This window comes from Akebia trifoliata, chromosome 16 (genome assembly GCF_017979445.1).
Source record: "Akebia trifoliata isolate Shusen 1 chromosome 16, ASM1797944v1, whole genome shotgun sequence".
Lineage (NCBI taxonomy): Eukaryota > Viridiplantae > Streptophyta > Magnoliopsida > Ranunculales > Lardizabalaceae > Akebia > Akebia trifoliata.
The window spans coordinates 23893780-23917871 of record NC_141390.1 but is presented as its reverse complement, the minus strand read 5'-3'; the positions used below and the strand labels follow the sequence as shown (position 1 = coordinate 23917871).

Sequence of the window (24092 nt, the reverse complement as noted above, 5' to 3'; positions counted from 1 at the left end):
AAGTTACATCAGGTTCAGTAACCAAAAAAATACCTTCGAACTACGTTTTGGTTTGATCTCATATTGGGTGTGTACGTAGGCAACTTGCAAAGTTGCACTAGGTTCATGTTCAAACTGTAGATGATGATAAAATACAGAACAAAAAAAAATATTTGCAAGCATGGGTCGAACCACAGAAACAACATTAATCCAAAATATTTTTTATTTCCAATCCAATTTAATTTTAACAAGCAATTTAAAAATAGTTTGCAAGATATATTTATCTAAAATAAACTACTAAAATAAAAACTTAAGAATATGAAAGAGAAGCGTAGATCAATTGGATCCACCTTCACAAGTTTTATCAATGAATTCTGATTCTCTATTTATCTCAATCCACTAAATAAAGCTAATGTTTATGAATCAGAAAATTAAGCAGTTAAAAAATAAACGAGATCAAAAGTATATAATAGTTTAGGTCGAGATTATTAGATAAATATTAACTATTTTCTACAGAGTATGGTTCTTCTTAAACTTATCAAAGAAAAAGATCATCAAAACTTTGAAAACATTTAATATTCAACCTAATAATAAATACCTATGTTATCACAATAAAATTATTAAATCATTACGAGAATAATAAAATACTAACAAATCTTGTTCAGGCTTTTTCACCCGATCTAACGGAGGTTTAGCCAATAGTCATTGCAAGAATAATTAAACAAAAATAAAATAAAGAAAATATGGACAAGAAAAAAGATGAGAGAAAGAAATTATCTTTATTGCTTGACTTGAAACCGACAGAGCATCCTTACAACTTTCCTAAAACTAAAAAAGAAAGAAAATAAAAATTAACCTAATTCTCAAAAAATCTAGCTTTTATTTAACTCTTGGTTTGGTCTTCTATTTATAGAGAGACTAGATTAGGGTTTTTTTATGAAAAGTAGGATTTCGAAGATATTTCGTGTTTACAAAAAAATACTAGAAGCAGTTTATTACGGATGGTGTTCAGCCACCAAACTTTAGTTCAAAATTCGAGGTTTGACCTTCTTTGTTGATCGTGCTACCACCATTCTTGACGTCGCGATAAAATTTTGATCAATTGACTTGATTTTTGGTCCACGGTCTTGTTTTGGATCTTGGATCTAGTGGTAACATCGAATTTTTCTAATTCGCCTTGAAACTTCGTGAATTATTCCTATTACATGTAAATAATAATAATTAGTTTCGAATTACATAATTAAATTGAATACGATGAGAAATATGGACTAACCATGCATTATGTCTAATAAGGGAATTTAGTGTGTAATTTACTAATAAAGTCTATGTAATTAAGGCTCTAAAAACGATTTTTTAGACCCTGATCAGTTTACTTACAAAAAAAAACCTTTGAACTACATTCTGACTTGATTTTATATTAAGTGGGTATGTAAGCAACATGTGAAGTCATACCAAGTTCAGCTAGAAGTGCATATTAGTTTGAATCAAATCGAAAATCGAACTAAACCAAAATCTTTCGAATTGGGTTGGTTCAATTTTAATCTTGTTCATATTGATTTTAGTTTGTTTAAAAAATCCGATTGATTTTATTCGATTCTAATTCAAGAGTATCATAAAATTGAACCATACCAAGAATCGAACCAATATATAATTATATTATTATATATTTATTTAACAAATTAAATATACAATAGAGTGAAAATCACTAACTGAAAAATAAAAACTTTTTTCAACTTTTTTTTTCAAGTGAACAAACCCCAAACCTTAACCGTTTTCATCTCTCACCTGCCAAGTTATTGTCGTCACCGCGTCGAAAAATGAAAAGTTAAGATTTCTCTCTCACAAATTAATAAGGGCAACCCAATGATGGTCATAACCATTTTTTATATCTTTTGAGTAATGTTCTTATTAGTTTGCTATTGGTGTGTTGTGCATAGATTTCTTTCACCTAATCATAAATATTATTACTCGTATCTCGATGAAAATCATTTATAGTTACACATCTACACAGTGGGTTCATAATTTTTAAAGATTTCATAGCTCATATATGTTTTCTTTTTCAAATAATAAAATATATTTTCTCATTCAATCGGATCCCACTAGGCAATCAAAGATGTATTTAAACAATTACATTTTTAAAGCAACAATTTACAATTTGAGTATATAATATTGAATATCTTAATAATGATACCATGTTTCTCTTGAAAATTAGGATAAAGATTATAATGGATTAGAAATAAATTTTATTAGTTAGAATTCATTTTTAATTATAGTTATTTTCATTATTTTCTATAAAAACACATTTCTAACAATGCTTTTTTTTAAATAAAGAGCATCTTTTATAATGATTGATGCATTCTCCACATTTTACTAGTATACATATTATTAATGTATAATTCCTTTCAAATTCTATTTTAATAGATATATATCTTCAAAAAGGGATCCAACTCAATTTATTGATAATCTTTTATTATTATACTTTATAAAGGCATTTATCTTTGATTGAATTTGATATTGTCCCAACTTGAATTTCTTAATTGATGCATAAGAGAGATTATGTATCTTAAGTTATGTATCACACAGGCACATACCAATGTAATTTTTAATCAAGCATAAAATGTTTGGTATCAATATTTTTAATAATAAGTAGAAAAAATACTTAGATTGTATTAAGTGTTTTTAGTTTTCATGTGATTTATAATTATATTTTAATTATTTTGAATTTAGATGCAACTCATTTATTCTTTTTTATTAGATGTCTAGTATCAAAAACACGAACGTCTCAATCCTAGTATTGAATTAGTTATTGCTCATAGTTTGCATTGCTACCTTAGAAGTCAAGGTAAGTCTAGTTCGAAAGAAGCCTTATAGACCAAAATCTGATATTTAAGATTATTTTATCAAAATAAAAATTAATAAAAGAATGAAGATAGAAAGAATTAAATACAATTATTGTAGTATAGATTATGGGTGTTCAGGTACTAATGGAACTAGCACATTAAAAGAACATTAAAATAAATATTTCAAGTATCCCTACAATGCTAACAATGGACAAAAACTCTTATCATTCTAAGAGATAAGATAAGAAAGAGATAGTAACCTTATCGCTTAGAAATTTGATCAAGAAATGTATATAGATGTTTTGACTAGGATGATCATTATCGATGAATTGCCTTTTAAATTTGTTGAACGTGAAGGATTTCAATATTTTTTAATGTGTTACAACCGAAATTTCAATTAATGTCTCGCACCACGCTAACAAAAGATTACTTACAATTGTATGCAATTAAAAAAAAACTGAATAATTTTACTAATAAAGTTTTTCTCACAACGTCTTTGTAGATTACTTTACAAAATATCTCATATATATGTCTTATCGCGTATTTTATAGTAAAATTAAAAATTAAATAAAAAAATAATAAATTTTTGGGTAGTTACAATTCATAAAGACGAAGAAATTAGTAAAATAATTGAATTATGTTTACTTCAATGGGGTATAGATAATAGGTGCATTATTATAATTGATAATGTAAGTTTTAATGATATTGTCATTAGATATATAAAGAGAAAGCTAAATAACAGATGAGATTACATTTTAGGTGATGAGTTATTACATATTAAGTATTATATGCATATACTGAATTTGAGTGTAAAGGATAAGATGAGTAATGTGCATAATTCGATTGTTAAAATTTGTAGTATTGTGAAATACATTAGAGGTTCTTTAGCAAGAGCTCAACAATTCGAGAAGTGTGTTACCAAAAAAGAATCAAGTATAAAAGTTCTTTGATTCTTGATGTTTCAACCAGGAAAAATTCAACATATATTATGTTATATATCGTAGTAAAATTTTAAAAAGTATTTAAATAATTGAAAAAACAAGAATCATGATTTCAAATAGAATTCAAAGATAGACCTCCCACTAAGAAATATTGGAATTATGCTCAAGTATTAGCTAAATTTTTACAAAGTTTATAAACGCATGTCAGGTTCATTGTATGTGGCTATTAATACTTATTTAATGAAGTTTGTATTATTGAAAGTACTACTTTTTATTGGTAAAAAAGTTTTGATCCTTGTATGAATTCAATGTCAATAAAGATAAAGAAAAAGTTTGATAAGTATTAAGGAAACATTAATAAAGTAAATTTAATATTATTGGTTGATATGGTGTTAGATCCTTATTACAGATTGAATTATGTAAAATTTTGATTCTCAAACCTTTATACAACCACGAAAGTTGAAAACTTGGTTAAAAAGATAAAGAATGCAATGAATCGAATTTTTGAAGAGTATCAACTTCATGACCTAGCTCTACTTGTTTCTTCATCTGATTTTACTCATAATCCAAATGAGATGAATCTTGTTAATCAATTAGTGAAGTTAGTGTGCAAAGGAAGTATCTCCAATCCGAATTTTTAAGGTAAATAAAAAAAATGTGGAATGTAAATCAGAAATAGATAAATATTTGAAAAAAATAATTAAAAAATAAGACTTGAACAATAAAATTTTGAATTGATAAAAAATGAATTCTTTTAAACATCCAATATTTTCTAAGGTGGCATGAGATTGATTATCTATTCTTGTTTTCATTGTTGTTTGTAAGAGTGTTTTTAACACCATGGGTCATATACTAGATCAATTTGAAGCTCTCAAATCTCAAAGCTAGTGAAATGCTTGATTTGTGGTCAAAATTGATCATGTGCTTCACAACTTCCAATTGATATTGAAGATAAATTAAACGAACTTAAATAAAATGAGCCAAGTAACCTTTTAATTTTATTATTTTATTATTTTACTCGTGTGTAAAATTGTAACATTTCTATTTAATGAAAATTTATTTTACTTTATTTGTACAATCATTACAAATGATGTTAAACTAGTTAGTGGTTAGTTGATTTTCAAATGCCCCTTCATTTGTAATTATAGGTACATTACTTTTCTAAAATTACGTGTTATGAAGTAAATTACTTTTCAAATGCCTATTCAATAATGATGATGTAATTATTATTTTTTAGGTCTTATGGATTAGAATATGAAAGATGATATAAAATAAAAGTTATTTGGTTGAATTCTAATTTTTATTTGGATTGACATATATTATATAAGATATATTCATGATTATATTTAATTTTTTTGTGAGACATTTGTTTTGTTTGATACTTTGATGGCTGATATATTAAGAATTCATTTTTTGAGTTTATGTTCTAAACATTTATTTCATTTGATGGATGGAAGATTCTTATTTGAATTTATTTTTGGAATTCAAGTTGGATTGCCATAAATATGAGTTATGGTTAAGTATTTTTTTTAATTGTTTGTTTGCTTGATATTTATGTTCTTTTATACTATATTTATTTTTATTGTATCTTTTAACTTAATTTAATGTTTTTATTCTTTAATATTTAAAATTAATTAGCATAATTGTCTCTTCTATATTGTTGTAAATTGATATCTTTTCTTCGATGTTAATGGATTCGATTTTAAACAAGCAACATTTTGATTCGGATTTTTGATATTGATTTTAAGAATGTCTTTGATCTTCAATCATCTCTTATAAGATAATTGTTAAAATTGACTTCCTTACAATATTTTCTAATTTTTTTTCATGATTTTTAATGTCTTATCAGTGTAACTTTGCTTATGTTGAAATTTTAATATTTATTTTTCATAGTTTTAATTATGTTAATTTTACTTATAAAATTTGAAATTAATAAATAGCATAATTAAACCAAGGTCGGTTTGGATTGATTCGATTCTTTGGGGTAATTGGTTTGGTTTTGATTTCGAATATGTAAAATCGATCATGTTGGGTTCTATTCCAATTTTGCCTCAAACTGAATCATGTGCACCCCTAGGTTCAACCATCACAAAAAAGAAAAGTCTTCTTCAAATCCCGTATCATAGAAAAAAATCAATTATAGACACCCCATTTTTGCACTCGTTCGATTTTCCAACTCGTCACCCTAATTATTGTGGATTCTTGATGATGATTAAAAGAGTTTCGAATAACTCAAGAAGGAGTGCAATGCTTTCTTTCTGGATCATCAAATTCGAAATGCCTAAATTTCTTTTGATTCCCACATCCTTTTGAGATCACTTCGATAACATAGAAATTATGCATGTATAGGTTTTACAACCTACCAAAATTCTCGAAATTCATGCAATACAATTAAAAATCATTTTACATTAAGCATACATGACCGAGTCATAAAAATCACCATTGTTTGACCAAAAGAAGACTTACATGAAAATATTGAAAAATTAATAAATTTACAAAAATGCTTCTGAGGCCAAACATTTATAAAGACCTGTCACATTTAGGGAAATATTTCGACACATGAAATGATAACCAGCACCCCAAAAATCATAAAATTACCAAAATACAAATACCCCATAGAAATCGTACTACGCTAGAAAAACTTAACTTGGGATATAGAAGTAATCATTTTGTGATCAAAATAAGTTTTACGTGAAAATTAAAAATAAAATTAAAGAAAATACCCCTCATCAAACTTGAACCCATTTCACATTGAAAAACCTGTGGATTACATTAAAAAAACTTTTTTAATTAATTCTAAAAGTCCTTTTGAGGACAAAACAGCAAGTCAACATATTTACTCACCAAACATTTTAATCAAACCAATAAAACATTCAAACAAATAATTAAAATTTAAAACGATAATTAAAACATAAATCAATAAAAAAAATCTAAAATTTTAACTAACAATTAACAATTGTGGGCTCCCATCTTGCAATGGCCAAACCTTATATAGAATCCATTTCAAAAGAATTTTGAAAACTTAAAATACCTTAGAACTAATTAAGAAGAATAAACAAAATTTAAAATACTTAAAGAATTAAAATAATAGTTTTGGCCGAACCAACCATGTACCTTGGGTCCCATTCTAATTTTAAAATACTTTGATCAAAGAAATACAGGGAGTTAAACTCTACACCCTTAGACGAAATACTTGGGTAGATCTCTCTCCAACAAAATAAATAAATAAAAATCTGAGACTTAAACAATTAAAAAAGAGTTTAATATAATCCTCAAGCTTACCTAAGTTCCTTGAATTTAGCCTTGAATCTAAGTCTCCAATGTTTTGGCTGAACCATACTTGGGGATCACAACAACAACAAAAATCTAATTCAAAAATCCAATATATATGATCAAAAGGGAAGTTGAGTCGTGAATAAAAGAGGTCTCTCACATATTAGAGGAGATCACGATTAAGAATGAAAAATGATAAAATTATAAAAAGTGTCTTAAAAGCATTCAACCTCTAAAAAACTCTCATAAAAGGGCAGGTCGTGTACCAGTCAGGAGAAGCTCTCCAACGAAATTCTTAGAGAGGATAAAAAAAATGAGATAATGGTTGATATCTATGTAGGAAGCAAAAGAAAAGAAGATGTATGATCGTGTGGTGTTTTACACGAATCAAAAAAATCGCAGCAATTGCTGAATTGTTATCACATTCAACTCATCTTTCTCATACGATAACTAGAAGTGCTTTTTCATCTCTTGAGGACTAACCAAGCTTCCACTATCCTCCATTTTTCTGAAGGAATCTAGAAAATCAAAAAATATCCACAATGAGACTTTAAAAGTATGTATTTTTACCATTTGTATTGTAATTAGTGGATGAATGCAAATGATAAAAATATTTTTCTTTGTTAGATCTCCGTCAAATATTGTTCATGAGGTCCTAAGACTAAGTTTTTTTTTAATGGGGAAAAATAATTTTATTTTATTTTATTATTCTTTAACCAAAGCCTTACAATAGGCTTTTGAAAGTTGAATTCTCAAACTCTTGTATGATAGAGAATCTTCAATTAAAATATTTTAGGCTTGTGTCTTTAATGGAAATCTCAATGCATCAATGCCTTAGTTTAAAATCCATGGAATGGACCATTGTTTTTAAGAATTCATGAGTTTTTTTTTTTTAATTTTAATTTTATTTTTGTCAATACATTAGTTTAAATATGAATGAGAATTAATTTAGGAAATCCATTTTTCATGGGTTCTACCCTTGATAGGGTCGGTTACATCAAGTTAGTTTAATAATTGGCTCTATGGATTGTCCCCATCTTCTTTTAGATATTTTGTATTCACGGTTGATCTTCCATTTGTTTATGATATTTGTGGGATAATACAACTGATTTCTTGGTAAAAGAAAATTTTATTTATTTAATTGCTTTTTCAAAATAAAAGTTTTCTTTTGAATTGACCCCTCAAATCACGATTTGCAAAATAGGGAGGTATTCCTTGTCTTACTAAGGTAAAGTGTGATAAAATTGAATTGAAAATCAAATTTTCAATATCAAAATCTACAAAATTTCATTTCTGTTGTGGACACACAAATATTAAAGCCTAAGGTGTGTTTATGCTATTTGCACACCACATTTTTATTGAAAACACCATATTTTAGACTTTTCAGCATTGGTGTATTTTTTTATAAGGTGTGTAACATTTTTGCTTACTACACACCACAACAACAATGCGGCAAAGGATTCGAGTTCATTTTTTATATAATTAATTTTTGGGGACTTTGGCATAAAATAATGATGATTATAAAACCCATCACCCCAAATCTAACAATTTTCACTTTAGTATACCCATGTTGAGCATTAGCGAAGTCAATGAATCGTAGTAGAGATCGATTTTTAAATCAGGCGAAATCTATGCCTAACATTTTTCAGATTCTGTAATTAGAACCTTTACCCACTAGCTCTATCGTAGACTGGCTCAAATCCATTTCAGTGTTACTTTTTGGTTCATAGACCTATAACTATGTGACTATTCCCAACATGGGTTAAGGATGCTTTCATCAACAATGCTTATCGGCATGATCCTAAACCGTTTAACAATGCTTCATACCACGAACATAATTTGTTTGACAATGCTCATCAACACAAGCTTAAACTATTTGATAACCCTCATCGGCATGAGTTTAAACTATTTGACAATATTTTTCGATACAAGCCTAAACTATTGGTAATGCTCATTGGCACTAGGTTAAACTATTTACAAATGCTCTTTACCACGAGTTTAAACTATTTGACAATGTTCCTTGACACGAGCCTAAATTGTTTAATAATGCTTTTTAGTACGAGCCTAAACTGTTTCATAACGCTCTTTAATGTGAGCTTAAACTGTTTGACAATGCTCATCGATATGAGCCTAAACTAATGGTGATGTTTATCGATACGAGCCTAAACTATTAGTAATACTCCTCAGCACGAGTTTAAACTATTTGACAATGCTCCTAATTGTATGAGCTAAAACTGAATGATAATCTTGACCCGCATTAATTAAAACTATGAACAATTTAAAAAAAAAATCTTGCTAAACTCGAAATGACAGTCTAAGTAAAATTTAGAGTTAAAAGAAAAGATAATACTCGTTAGATTGAAAAAACAGTTTAGTCAAAATTTAAAGTGTTATCCATTTGAATTACATTATGGTTTGATCACATTCTGAGTACATGATTTTATTTCACGATCCCAGTATGTCACGATCTATCTCGAGATGTATGAAATATGATTGCAAATGATTTTATTGATTTTGATAAATAAGGAAATGCAGATCCCAGTATCATCCTCTAATTAATAGTTAAATACAAAAATAGTAGTGACGCATATAACTTTCTTCTCTTCAAACTTTGTGCGTGATCAACTGAGAATGATTTATTAATTTTTGAAGGACTTTATGCTTAATCTTATTTCTAATTGGAGTTCAAGTCTCTTGAAGAACTTTATTTCGTCATTGAGAGCTTCTTCTTCTCTAAAGAGGTAGCTTTTGTCTTTTGAGAGAAAGTGATCTCCCAACATGAGGGAGGCTTTGATATTTATAGACTTAGGATTAAATTACCTTTCAAATTATACCTTTGACTTAAATGATCTGATTAGTTGGTCTAAAGGTTAAGTTCATCCAAATTCAATTTTAAGGATTCTATAGATTATTGATGGGCAAAACTCCTTTATTTGGTTGTAGGGCCCAATATTTAATATGTTGACTATTTAGATTTAATTGGACTATGAGTTTTATCTGAGAAAACCCAAAATCCAAGTTTTAGAAGACCTATCATAAATCAACAGATCACATTTGGATGTGTGAGCTTATTTATGACTTTTAGGGATTTTATTTTGATTTCTAAATTTGTAAGGGCCTCTATAAAATTTTGATGGCCATTGTCCTATAGATTAATGAATCAATGATTTTTATATCATTTTTCGTTAGTTTATAAGAGAATACTAATGTCAAGGGACATATTATCGATTGAATATTTAAGAAAAAATGATTGTCGAAAAATAAATTTCATTGTTTCTTCACATTTAGAAAAATATTAAAAGAATAAATAGAGAATAAGAAGAATAATAAGAGAGTGTGTGTGTGTGTGCATATCATATAGATTAATGAATCAAGGATTTTTATCTCATTTTTCATTAGTTTATAAGAGAATATTAATGTTATTTAATTGTTTATTCAAATTTAGGAAAATATTAAAAGAATAAATAAAGCATAAGAAGAGAGAGAGAGAGAGAGAGAGAGAGAGAGAGAGAGAGAGAGACTAATTTCATTGATTGGAATTCACATTTCATGGGGTTGGGTTGAAAAGTGGAATCTAATGGAAAATATATTTTTGGATGAGGTTAAAAAATCATTTTCTAGGAAAAATGAGTGAAAAAAGGGGAAATTTTTAACACAAAATGCATTTTCCACTCGTCTCCATGCATAATCAAATATTCCCTAAAGTTTCAAATATCTAGCCAACCATTTTTTGCCAAAAATCAGTCACCTTCAAGGCATCTATGTTAAATTATTTTTAACTTGATTAGGCTTTTCTTCAAATCTATCTTTTCATCCTCATCTTAGTTTGTTATAAACAGTCTTTGGTTTTTCTACCCCAAATTTCATTTTCTTCTACTTTCTAAAGTTCTAATCTTGTCTTTGAGGTTTGAAGATTGAAAGGATAGAATTTTGAGGTTTAAGATTGGGCAAAACATTTTATTCAAGAGGTTGAAAATGATTGATTTTGAGAATAAAATTTAAATATTTGTGTCTAGAGATTAAATATAATGGGCATTTAGATCTTTTGTTAGTCTGTTTTAGAAGATTGAGGTCTTCTGATGTGTCATCAATTTGAAAATATTGGGTATCTTAATATTTTCCAAAATGTTGAGGGGTATGAATATTCATTTTCAATGAATTGAAGATGAGAAACTTCAAGATGGCTGATTTGAAAAAAAATAAAAAAAATAAATCGAAGGTTGAAGATCAGGGCATTTGGATATCAATGAAATTTTGATATTGAAAAGGATGGAGGGAACATGAACATGAATAGATAAAAAATAATTTACCTCGAGGAGCTTGAAGAGTGAGCAAATTACCAAAATTGAAAAATTCCCAAAAAATGCACTATTCAAATTATTTCTAAAAATGGTCATTTACCATTATCAAAAATAAGGTTTTTATTTTTATTTTTTTTATTTTAACAAAATGGTTAAAAATAAAATGAACAACAATTTCTACATTTTTCATACCAAAAAATTTCATTCTCTCTTTATTTTACCCATTTATCATTTTTACCCTTAACATTTATCAAAAGCTAACTCTATAATATAATAAAGATAGGTGGGTATAAATGCAATTTGAATATAAAATAAAAGAAACGTAATTAAATAATTTTAATGTAAAATTTAAAAAAGGTATTTTGGGTATGAAAATTGTAAAAAGTACTATTCATTTTATGTTTTACACATTTTGTAAAAAAATGATTATTTTTGAAAATGATAAATTATCATTTTTGGAATTAATTTGAATATTAGATTGTTTTGATAATTTTTCAATTTTCAATACATATTTTAACAAATTAATCTTGAAGAACTCCACGAAGATTGGTTTAGGGTTAAAAAAAATTAGTATTTTTCTTACTAGTTGAAAATGAGAGTATTTTGGTTATTTTACATTAAAGTCGTGTTGGAGTAACATTGAAATGTATATCGTAAGAGACATCTTTGATGTGGATGTGTGTTAGAACCATAGATGCTTTTCATTGGGATACGGGTATTTCAACATTATTCAAAATGAAAGACTCATGAGTCATGACCTCAGTTTGAAAATATTGGAATGTAATTTAAAATTCACCAAAATATAGGGACCTATACCTAAATCACACTTATTATTATTATTTTCCGATGCTACTTGTAAAATGCAAATAATTAGTAGGATTTCGAGACCAAAATTTCACTGGCGTTCCTTCTCTGCGAAGGAATCTCCCTCATTTTCCCGAAATTTCGCTTTCATCTTTTTATAATTGATATATAAAAAGTTCAATCTGTTTAGCAAAGATTGAATCAGAGATCAAAATCAAACTTTCAGCAGATCTGCCCTAATTTTTTGATCATTTTTTAATCCGAAAATATTTAAAAAGATGTTTTTTCGAGCTTGAATGTTTTATTTGTTTTTGTTTTTGCCCCAGTCATCAGTTTCTCCCAAATTGTTTTTATCATTTTTGTTCTAAAATTCTCCCAAAAAAATTAAAATGTATTCGAATTTGTCATCAAAACCCTCTAAAAAAATCTAGTTTTTTTTTTTGGCGATTTTGTTTTGGTTTCTGGATTCTCTGCACTGTAATCTTAGAGTTAATTTTGTTTGTGTGGCGAGAGAAAATGGGGCAACAACAATCCAAGGACGAGCTTCTCTATCAACAAGTCAATTATGGAAACATCGAAGGGATCAAATCCCTTGTTCGAGAAGGTGCAGGACTTGAGGTATCAAAATTTGTCAAATTCTTTGAATGTTCATCATTATATCCTTGTTCTTGTTCAATTTCAAATTTACTGTATTGGTTAGCTCTCTATTTGATGGTTTTCGTCTTTAATTTGTTGATAAAAAACTGAACTATGAATTAGTTTAAGATGAAAAATTTGTCCCTACTGCAATGCTTTGTTGTTGTGTCCATAGTGACAAGTTCCGATTTGGTAATTACTTGGTAGGTTCAGTTCAGGGAAGTTTCTCTAAATTTTTTGGGAATTATACAAATGGTGTTTTTGGTTTTTCCCCAAAACCCTGTCTTGTTCTTGAGATTTGAAGGTTGAATGGTACAAATGTTACCATATTCATTGTTTAATTGATAAATCATCGATTAATTCTTTGTTCTGCCGATTTTATTGGCTGGTCCGTTATACGGAGAATTTAACAAATTTTTTTGGAAAAATTTGGAGAATTTTATGATTAGTTGTGCCTTTATGCATTTACATGAAGTTATGTCTGAAAAATTTGCAGGAATTATACAAATGGTGTTTTTGGGTTTTCTCCCAAAACCCATTATCTTCAACCCCCCTAAAAACCCTATCTTGTTCTTGAGATTTGAAGATTCAAGAAGATAAAATTGAGGTTGAGGGGTAAAAATGTTATTATATTCATTGATTAATCAATATGTCATTGATATTATCTTTGATTTACCGATTGAATTTTCTGGTCCCTTGTGCAACTTGGTTTGGTTTGGGGCCAAATCAGAACCGAACCAAGCTAGGTCGGTTTCATTAAATAAGAAACAAAAACAAACCAAATTGTCATAGAAACGAACCAAACCGATCTTAATTCGGTTTGGTTCTATGGGTTGCCATAAACCTGCTTCACCGTTGAAAATACATTCAGTTCTTCACCCTCTTTATTTGATTTTCCAATTTTTTTTTTTTTTCCACTTCAAAATTAATCTATGCAGTGAGAGGAGAACATTTAAAAAAAAATTACAAGAGAGAAGGAAACTCAATCCAGGAGAGACCTGTTACCAAAGTTGAGGGGTAGTGGCCGCGGCAGATGCTCTAGGGTTTGCAGAGATACAAACGAGAGAGGGAGACTAGAGGATAGAGAGAGAAGAGAGGCTTATTAATAATAAGAGTTAGGATCCAAAATTATCCCATTCCTATAATAAGGGCCTTGTGTCTATATGGAAAGTTTTTGGTGGTGTTTAAAACACCTAGTGATCTTAACCAAGTTGTGCACACAACCAGATGTGTTTGGAATCCACTAAACATGTGCCACTTAGACACTGCGTTGTTATGAAGGATCGCAACTCAATAATAGTTAGTATAATTAATATATTTATATAGTGTATTTACTCAGGTTTGGTTCTTTACACCCCTGAACCAAGAACCGAACCGAACCAATTAGTTCTATATTTTTCTAACCCAAAACCGAACCAGCACTTACTCTAGACCAAACCAAACCAGCCCAAAGCTCTTGGTTTGGTTCGGTTCTTGGTTTGAACCGGATTAAGTTGCACCCCTAATCCCTTATTTGAAGAATTTTATAATTTTTTTGGAAATATTCGGAGAATTTTATGACTAGTTGTGTCTTTATGCATTTTTATATGAGTTTATGCCTGGAAATTTCAGTGGATTGACAAAGAAGGAAAGACTGCACTGATTGTGGCATGCATGAACCCCGAACTTCTTAATGTTGCCAAAGCTCTGATAGAACTTGGTGCTAATGTGAATGCTTATCGTCCTGGTAAGTATCACATACTTATATCTGTGAGTTTCTACTTTAGGATTCATATCCATTGTAATCTTCTTAATTTATAGTACTATTATTCGTTGTTGATTGGATATTTAAGTTATAAATTTAGGTTATTTATTGCCTTAGTTGGTAACATATGGGGCATTAGTCTATTATTGGAGAAATAATTACTTCAAGACTGACAGATTTTTTTGATAAGGTTATGATGATGACGACGATTGTAGATGGTGTAAAATGAGTTAGTCCACACATACTGGTCATGTGCGAGGTGACAAAAGCCATAGTAAATATAAGGAGACAAAGAGGACGTAGATTTGGAGGTCAAGACATTATCTTCACCCGTGTAGTCACAGATTCAATGTCTTTTATTAAGAAATTCACTATATTATGGTTCATTGGATAAAGAGACATATTCTAGTGATTCTATGTTCATTTGCCTATAAAAGAGGATTTTAGGGCATCAAAAGGCTGATTCTCCTCACATGGGAGCTCTCTCTCTCTCTCTCTCTCTCTCTCTCTATATATATATATATATATAGGGTCCTGTTCAACAACAAACATTTTGACAAACATTTTGGCAAAACATTTTTCAAAACATGGGTTAGAGGTTTTGGAATGGGCTGATTTTTGGTGAGGATGATCTCTACGGTGAAGAGATCATCCTCACCAAAAATCAGCACATTCCAAAACATCTAGCCCCAGTTTACAAGTTGAAAAATCGTGGACCGTCCAGTTTTTGTAAACCATTTTTGATGGGGTTAGAAGTTTTGGAATGGGTTGATTTTTGGTGATGATGATCTTCTCACCGTAGAGATCATCCTCATCAAAAATCAGCCCATTCCAAAACCTCTAACCCATGTTTTGAAAAATGTTTTGCCAAAATGTTTGTCAAAATGTTTGTTGCTGAACATTTCCCATATATATATATATATATATATTCACCTCCCATTTGCCCCCTTGATCCATCTCCCATTTGCCCCCTTGATGCACTCATATAAAGACCTTACTACAAAATTCTCTTAAGACAATGATGATGAAGATGATTTTTCTTAATATGTTAATAATAAGATTCAGAACATGAACTCATGGCCCATCTCAGTTCTGTTGCCATCATTGAGAACAAAACATCGATATTTTTTTGGATAAGATTTTAATGATGATCATTGAAGCCTTATCTTGAAGATTTGGGGTCAAAAATATGAATCTTGTTCCTCCATCATGTATGACCAATACTCATGTTAGGGTTTGGTAGATATTTTACACCGACTGCCAACCTGACAGAACCCTCCTTTTTCTGGGCTTGGGACTAGCAATGTAGTGTGAAGGAGAGACTACACAGACGGATTTGTAAGGTTTTGATATGATTGGTTTTCTTAATCAATTAATAATAAGATTGAGAACGTGAATACATGATCCATCCATGTTTTACTTCTTTTCTTTTATTTTAGGATGTCATGCGGGGACTCCCTTACATCATGCAGCAAAAAGAGGCCTTGAACATACTGTTAATCTACTTCTCTACCACAGAGGTGCGCTTAATTGACTTGTATAGGTTTAAGAAGGGATATCTGCAATGGAACTTGAATCTTAAGTTCCTTGCAGGAGTGAATTATTCTTATTATCCTATTGATTCTGGTAGTGTGACAATTTTTTTTTTCAAATGTTTCAGCAAATGCTTTAGTGATGAATGATGATTGTCAGACTCCACTTGATCTTGCTAGATTAAAGGGGTATAGCAATGTTGTTCGCGCAATTGAGGTTCACTTAATGTTTGTGAAGTTCTTCTAAATTAATTCTTATGGCCAATGTATTCCTGCCAGATTTTACTTTAGCTAAAACCATATTTTCAACATTGTTTCTTAGAGCCATATCTGCCTTTTCTCCGGTTGGATGCGAGAGTTTTATGGGCCAAGTTTTCTTGAAGCAATAGCACAGTGGTTATCAAAAAAAATGTGGGTATATATTCATGTTTTTTCTTTTCCTGATGCACTATATTTGTTTCTGTACCGTCAATAGTTTCTAATTTTTTATTCCCTTATAGTGTTCTTGTTTGATCAATATTTCCAAATGGCTGAACTTCAGTTTTTCCTTAATTTGACCTTTTGTTAATACTTAATAGCTACCTATTGAATTATCTGAACGGACTTGATATATGTGCTTATTAATGTTGCATTGTTTGCAGTTGGGTTGTGGTTATACCATGTGGTTCCCTTAATCCTACAAAGCCTCGCAAATTGGAGCTTGCTATGTATTCTAGTCTGCAGGTATTATGGAGCGTACTTGATCACCTAGAAGAAAATTATGATTTACATTTATCTTGTAGTTCTGTAACATATTATTTCTCTCTTTCTTTTCTTTCTTTCATTCCTTTTATTTATTTATTTATTTTTTATATAAAGTTTGAGTTCAATTTGTTACTATAGGTTTTAGGCTTTGTTATATGGAAACCTGCAAAAGGAATCTTAGAACATTTTGGTCAGTAATGGATTATAGAAAAAGGAGATGATCCTAAAGAGTTATTGATCAATCCTCTCTGGCATCAGAACACAAATCCTGGTAGGAAAAGTTGTATGATGGAACGTGGGAAACAAAGTTGTGTGAATCAAAGGGGGTCCTCTTAGTAGCTACAATTATTACTGAATGTGCAGTTAGAAAAATTGGTTGAAATGAAAAGTGCATTTCCAGGTATGTTGGAGGGATGTATTTACATTTTGATATGTGGCCATAATTCGGAAAGTATACACATTGCAAGGTCAAGCCATGATACATACAGTGTCATATTCTTTTAGGGAAACCGTGGTTGGTATATCAAGACGCCATCAACAATCCTAATGGTCATAGTTAATACTTTTCAAAAGGTTGGATGCAAGTTCATTTGAGAGGAATTCCAACATAAATTCCTTTTGATGAAAATCATGTTGAAAATGAAGATGAAATGCATATCCAATAAGGACAATCTGTTGATCTGCCTCCAAGCCACAACATGAAGGCATTATTTGATTACTCAGCAGCTACTTTGGACAAACCTAAGTGTCTGATGGATCATACCATGAAGAAGAAGTTGAAAGATATCATAAACTTTTAAGATTGCATGCTATTCTATTACCACAATGCCACATGAAGAACATAGGTATTGCTATATGGAGGCAAAATGAGAGCTTCATAAACTCAAGAATGAGTTCTTTCAAACTTGAGGAGTCGATGCAGGTGTTGCTTTTAAATAATCCTACATCACCTTATCAGTTCTCTAGCCAGAAACCGTGGACCTGTAACATTAGGAAAAAAAATTAATTTTTATGGTATCGACAGGATATCTTAGGTATCTTTTTTCCTGTAATAAAGTTAGAATTTTGCTAGTATTTTGGTTCTTTTTAGTTAGGAAAGTAATGGCTGGTGTTTAATTCCCTTTTGGAAGAAAATTTTATTAGGATCCATTGTTGTCAATTCTTTCTGAACTCTTTGTGTTTTTTTTTTGATAAGTCTTTCTGAACCCCTGTAATAAGGATGGTCATTTTTCTTACTTTTTGAGGGTCTTATTCTAGTTTTGACCTTTGTATTCTGTTTCATTTGGAACTAATGCGCTTTTCAAGTCAATGACAAAGAGATTATAATGAATCAACAGGATGCCCAGCCTCGTTCAGTTGTTGCTCTTTGGAAGGCCAAGATTGAGGAACCGAAATTTCACCTGCCAGATCCTTCAATGGTCATTTTTGACAATCCTACCAGTAAGTGATTAATGCTGAAAACATAATATTGGGGAGTGTTTTTAGGGTATATGATGGATGTATATTTGAAAGAAAAATTTTCATTTATCTAGACATCTGCCAAAGACTGTTCTATGGAACCTATAACAAAGGACTTGATGCCCCATCTACCCAACTACCCAACCAGTCAACTGTAACATAGTTCTGCCCAATTGTTATTCAAACTTGTCTTACATGTGTGGATCACAGGGGTCATTTCTTTTACAATGGATAGAAGTACACTCAACTTTGTATTTGAAGTTATTGCTCCCTTCTTCTGATGCACACTTGTGCTTTGTGTGACTAAGTTACCACTCACTTGATTATATTTGGCTATTCTTATGCACATGTACTATTGGTAATTTTAGGATGAATCGACAATGAACCCACCCTTTTCCCACTCCAAGATGGATACCCTTTCCAATTGTTAACCAATTTCATCGTAGTCCTTCAGAATTTTATGTCAAAAAACTTTTCTGCTTGCTTTACATAATCTATAAATCATTCATGCATAACTGCAGAAAGTATTACATATTGCCTTGCTAGTGAACAAGCATAATGATGTCCTTCATACTTTTATTTTTGGGAGATGGCATGTCTTAAAATTATTTGCTGTCTCATAATCATCACTGCTCATATCTTAATACAGAGATTGAGTCCTTCGTACAGAACCTCCATGGTAAATAGAGGTCTTGAGATGCATGACGATGAGGGAAGAAGATGAAATATGGGGGTATGGAATTTGGTTTGAGATTTTAGGTAAGGATTTGGGCCACGATAGGGTAAATCCAAAAGGATTGGGGTTGTGGGATTACGACTACAATCCCAAGCCAAATGTTGATAATTAAGATGTAAAGTTTTGCAATTACAGTTAAGGGTTAGGGATCTAGGTTTATAGGGCAAAGGAAAGGGCTAAGGGCTAGGCTTGTAGGTTAAGAATTAAGGGTTAAAAGTTCAAGATAATCAAGAAACCAAGTAATAAGAGTTTGGTGTCTTTTTATGTGGGTTTAAAGGATTCTTGAATAATAAAAAATTTCAAGAATAAGAAAATCAAGAAAATAAAAGTAAAATTAGAAGAGAGAGAGAAGGGCTAGAAAAATAGAACCTTGAAATCACACCAAGAATGATGAACTCACACAAGAAACTCCATTGAAAGAAACATTATTTATTCCATAAACTCTCCTTGTTAATAAATCCTAATACAATCTATATATAAAGAAAACCAATCTAAGAATCCTAATAAAACTTTATAATGAATTTAAAAGGATATTTTTTGAGGATTTTGTTGCGAGATGGGAGAGGGTTTGTTTTTTGTCCTGATAGATTTTTTTTTTTTTTTGTAACTAGTGTTGCTTTTTTCCTTTTCTTTTTTGCTTTTCTCTTTGTTTGGGTGGGTCCCCTCGACCCCCCTCGCTTTCTTTGTTTATCAATAAATTCATCTTTATCGATAAAAATAAAAAATAAAAAAAACCTAATTTTCGTAATTTTCTCTCTTAAAATTTCGAACCCTTATAAACTTAAATAAAAGACATACCAAAGTCACTAAACTACTCCCAAACATTATACTAAGACCATTGGCTCATAAACACATGAAAATGAGTCCAAAAAACGTACAAATAAAAGTCTAAAATAGAAAACTAAATAAACATAAAATCAACTTTTCAAGCTTTGATGTTTCCATCATCTTGTAGTTGGAAGCTATATAAAGAACAATCACCTAAACAAACAAATTGAAATATCTTGAGCGTGTTGAAGCATGCATCTCCAAACTTTTCCTTTTGAGATATCTCAAGACTATTTTTCATCTTCGAGAGTTTAAACTTGCCAAGATCACCAGCTAAGGTGTCTCACACACTTATCTTCTATTTCATCATCAAGGCATCTAACCAGGCGTGCCCTATTGATTACCGCATCTTTAATATTGGAAGTAGTAAGCCCACCCTAAGATGAGTGATATTGGTATTGCATCTACATTATTGATTTTGTCTAACGTAGCGGAAGCATGTGAATCAATAGATTCAATAGGTAAACAAGCAATAGTTTGAAAGAAAATAAAGCATGAAGCTAAAAAGTAATTAAGAGAGAAAATATAATTAAATTGATTTCTAATTGATAATAATTTCGTTTTCGAAACTCTTTATATAGATAGCTTTATCATAACAACTTAGAAACATTCTAAAATATCAAAAAGTAATTTTCCTAACCTATCTATAATATGATAGAAACTTTTTAAACCTATTAGAACTCAATTTGGATACTCTAAGCACTTCTAATTATAGCCTAAAGAATAAAAACGAAATTATAAAAAAATATAGACTTAAAAACAAATTAGAGATTAAATAAATTAGAAACTAGATAAAATAGGAACTTCCTAGAATTGAAATAAACTAACTTAACAACTGCTAAAACTAAAATAGACTAGACACATAGGACTAAAATCAGAATTGAGTTGAGTATGGACTCAACCCGAACCAGACTGGTCAAACAGTGTTGACTTACTCAATATGAGTTGACTCAGTCAAACTGAGTCAACTCGGCAGATCTGGATATGTTGATTCAGCCATGAAAATTCTCTTCATTTTGCCTTTTTTATGGTCCATTTTCTCTAGAAAATCAAGAGCAATGTGTTCTACATCACCGTCATAAGTGTTGGTAGTATGGCAGACGTTTGTCCGCTTTTTTGTATATTTAACCTTTCCTTGGAGAACCACAGAGGCATATACCATGACTTCGGTTTAGGTGGGTGTCTTGATTAATTACCCATCATCTTACCACAAAGAAACTCCTAAGAAATGACAAACAGGCGTGATTATATTATAAACAATCTTTGAAACCCCAAGAAGCTATGAATTTCTTGGAGCCACTCTTTGGGCTTTCCAGGGGGGCAGTGCGTGTGACTGCGGGATTAGTCCCATCCAAAGGGTGGGAATACCCACAATATAAAATAAAAAAATATTATAAACAATCTTCTCTAATGGGGCAATTGCCTTGTGTTCGTAGTTGGTGAGGGTCTGAATTGTTGAGTAGTATGTTTTTGGTTTAAGTCTGTCTGCACCAGTGTTAACTGATTTTCCCTGTGGCAACACTAAAGAATTATCCATCAGGGAAAAAACTTCTCCGTTTAGCAAAATTAGAATTATCCATCATTTATAATGCATTTTCTAATTTTTATTTTTTCATTTAACTAAGTTAATCATTAACATAATATTATATGTGTTTGTACTTGTTGATCAATTCCTGAACTTCGATTCTGCTTCATTTACAGAAACACGATATAGGCTTGCATCTGCAAATGAGGGTGACAAGCAGCAGCTTCAGTGGTTTCAAAATGCATGCAGAGGAATTCCCCAGGTACGACAAAGAATAAAGTGTTTCAAAATTATAACTTGCCTTTGTTATGTTTATTCACATGCCTGCAAAAGTACATCATACATGTGGCATTTGTTTGCATTAATGAGCACCTAATATCTATGCTCATAGTCTAGAATGTTGTCCATATAACTAGCGCTGGATGGAGGGCAGAAGTGTGCTTCTAGAATTTTATGAGACCGTTGTAAGATCTGCCATGCTTTTGGAGCTGAATTTAGGGAAATTTCGAAATTATGCTTTATGGAGTAGGGCTCAATGGATCAGATCAGACCTGAAATGCGATACATTCTGATCTAACAACTTTGGGTCTGGAACGATGTTTTGGATTTTGACAGGGATCCGATAAGGATTTGATCCAATATCCTATTGGATCAGATATGGATCAACATGTCCCATCTGATAAAATGTTACAAAGGATATAAATTATATTATATATTTGTTTAAATATATGAAGGTCATTTAGATTTATATAAGTTGGTTTTTACCCGATCCGAACTCAATCTGAGTGTTATTGAATTGAGTTAGGATCTTAATACTGTGATCTGATAAAATAACCGATCTGATCTTTTCTGATTGGTACCAAATCAACCTCGATCCAATCCAGATCCTATCCATTGAAAGCTCTATTATGGATCATACACTGTAGAAGAGCTGACATTGTTGAGACGGATGAGTGAAAAGACTAAGAAAGAAAAAATTAGAAATTAACAATTTGGATGTACCTTGTACGAACTGACTAACTTGTAAGTAGCAGCTTTTGTGTTCACCATGTTATGGATGAAAATAAATTGCCTAGAACTCTCCATTAAAGCTTAAACTGACTGGCCTGGTCTCAAAAATAAAAAATAAAAATGGAGAATTAATGTTAAATGCCCCTCTTTGCCCATTATAAGAATTCTTGGACATCATTGCAGGTGATGCATCCCCCCGTACCTCCTAATATCCATACATCAGGGACTGCACCACCAACTACGGCAGAAGATGTAGAATTAGCCATGGCGATCAATGCCTCTATTCAGTCAGCTATGGAGGAGAGACCACCTAATACCCACCTAAGCTCTGGAGTAAGCAACACAAATGATTGGGGGAACACTGTGAACAACGCCAGTCACAATGGTTTGGAGGACCCATTGGAAGGATCGGCACATAATCCATGTAAAGATCCATTCAATGGATGGGGTGCGTCAGAAGCTGGGCCAAGTAGCAGTGCAACAATTCAGCATAGCATTCCTCCTGTCGTTCCAACTATCCAAGAAATTTCGGTAACAACTTCACTTCCATCAGCTCCACCAATTTCCGAGGATGCAGATGATGGCCCAATTCACTATCCGTCGATTGATTCCATCCCTGTCGATATGCCCATAATGAGTGTGGAGGGTGGACAAGCAAGGACAGGTGAACCAAACAAAGGTGGAGGTGATTCTTCTTCGTGTGTTATATGCTTGGATGCTCCAGTCGAGGGGGCATGCATCCCTTGCGGCCATATGGCTGGATGCATGTCTTGTTTGAATGAGATTAAAGCCAAGAAGTGGGGTTGTCCTGTTTGCCGTGCCAAGATAGACCAAGTTGTAAGGCTCTATGCAGTTTGAGTTGTTAACCAGAGATATAGAGCCGAGGTAGGCTATAAGAATTATATTTATAGCCAATCATAGTAAATTTAAGTGTAATTATTACCGTTTCGGTGATCAATGTGCATACCACAGCTAGGTGGCTCCTCGATGGTTAGGAGTCAATCTAGCCATGATGGGTGTAGAAAGTGATAGAGATGCCAAGCACACCAAAGTACCATTGCTGACATGCAGAGAATACCCTTGGTATGACCAAATTCAGTAATCAGCTAAGAGAACTTTATATTTGTATGTATACAGTCTATTAGAGTTTGAAGTGATGCATGTGAGATCGAAACCTGGTTATTTGTAAATGACTATTCATTATATCAATGTTTTCAGATGGTTAAGCGGGGCGCTCAACTGGCCAGTGCCTCAAGGCATATTCTATTATTTTATATTTTTTTACATGAAAGAAATATTTTATTTTTAAATAATTGGATGTTTTTCTTTTTCAGTACAAAATTATTTTATATTTATTGTAAAAATATAATTAAATATTATTTTTCTTAACTTTTTCTAAATAATACTATGATGATGAGATTCACCCTAGCAAGCTTGATCCAAACAATCAGTTGCATCTTAGATCATTCATTCAATTTGGTAATATATTTTCTACTTAAGAAATGAAATTATTTTTACTCAATGTACCAACAGTTTGGATTCAAATGCTTTAATGGGTGGATAAGTTACACCAACTAATAATTATTTTTCATAAACCATGGATCATTTTAAGTTGAACTCAAGTCGAAAAGGAATCAATATGAGTAACCGAAACCAATTCGTTTTTATATTGTAAATTATTAAAAGGTTTTCCAAGCATTTTAAAGTTAGCAGATACCACATAAAGTTTTTACAATTCAT

At 30.9% G+C, this 24092-nt stretch overlaps 1 protein-coding gene across 2 annotated transcripts; it reads left to right on the top strand.

Annotated features, from left to right (window-relative positions):
• Window positions 1-12200: 12200 nt before the first annotated feature.
• Window positions 12201-23626, top strand: LOC147382975 (putative E3 ubiquitin-protein ligase XBAT35). 2 transcript variants are annotated; one of them, XM_086427744.1, is made up of 9 exons: window positions 12201-12756; window positions 14386-14500; window positions 15958-16038; window positions 16179-16267; window positions 16373-16461; window positions 16692-16773; window positions 18132-18234; window positions 21518-21603; window positions 22536-23626. In XM_086427744.1, exons 1-9 carry the CDS (start codon window positions 12655-12657, stop codon window positions 23208-23210), a joined length of 1422 nt encoding a protein of 473 aa, XP_086283870.1. In that variant the 5' UTR covers window positions 12201-12654; the 3' UTR covers window positions 23211-23626. The 2 variants fall into 2 exon arrangements, with proteins under 2 accessions (XP_086283870.1, XP_086283872.1); XM_086427746.1 differs by lacking the exon at window positions 12201-12756 and adding an exon at window positions 14709-14829.
• The last annotated feature ends 466 nt before the right edge of the window (window positions 23627-24092 follow it).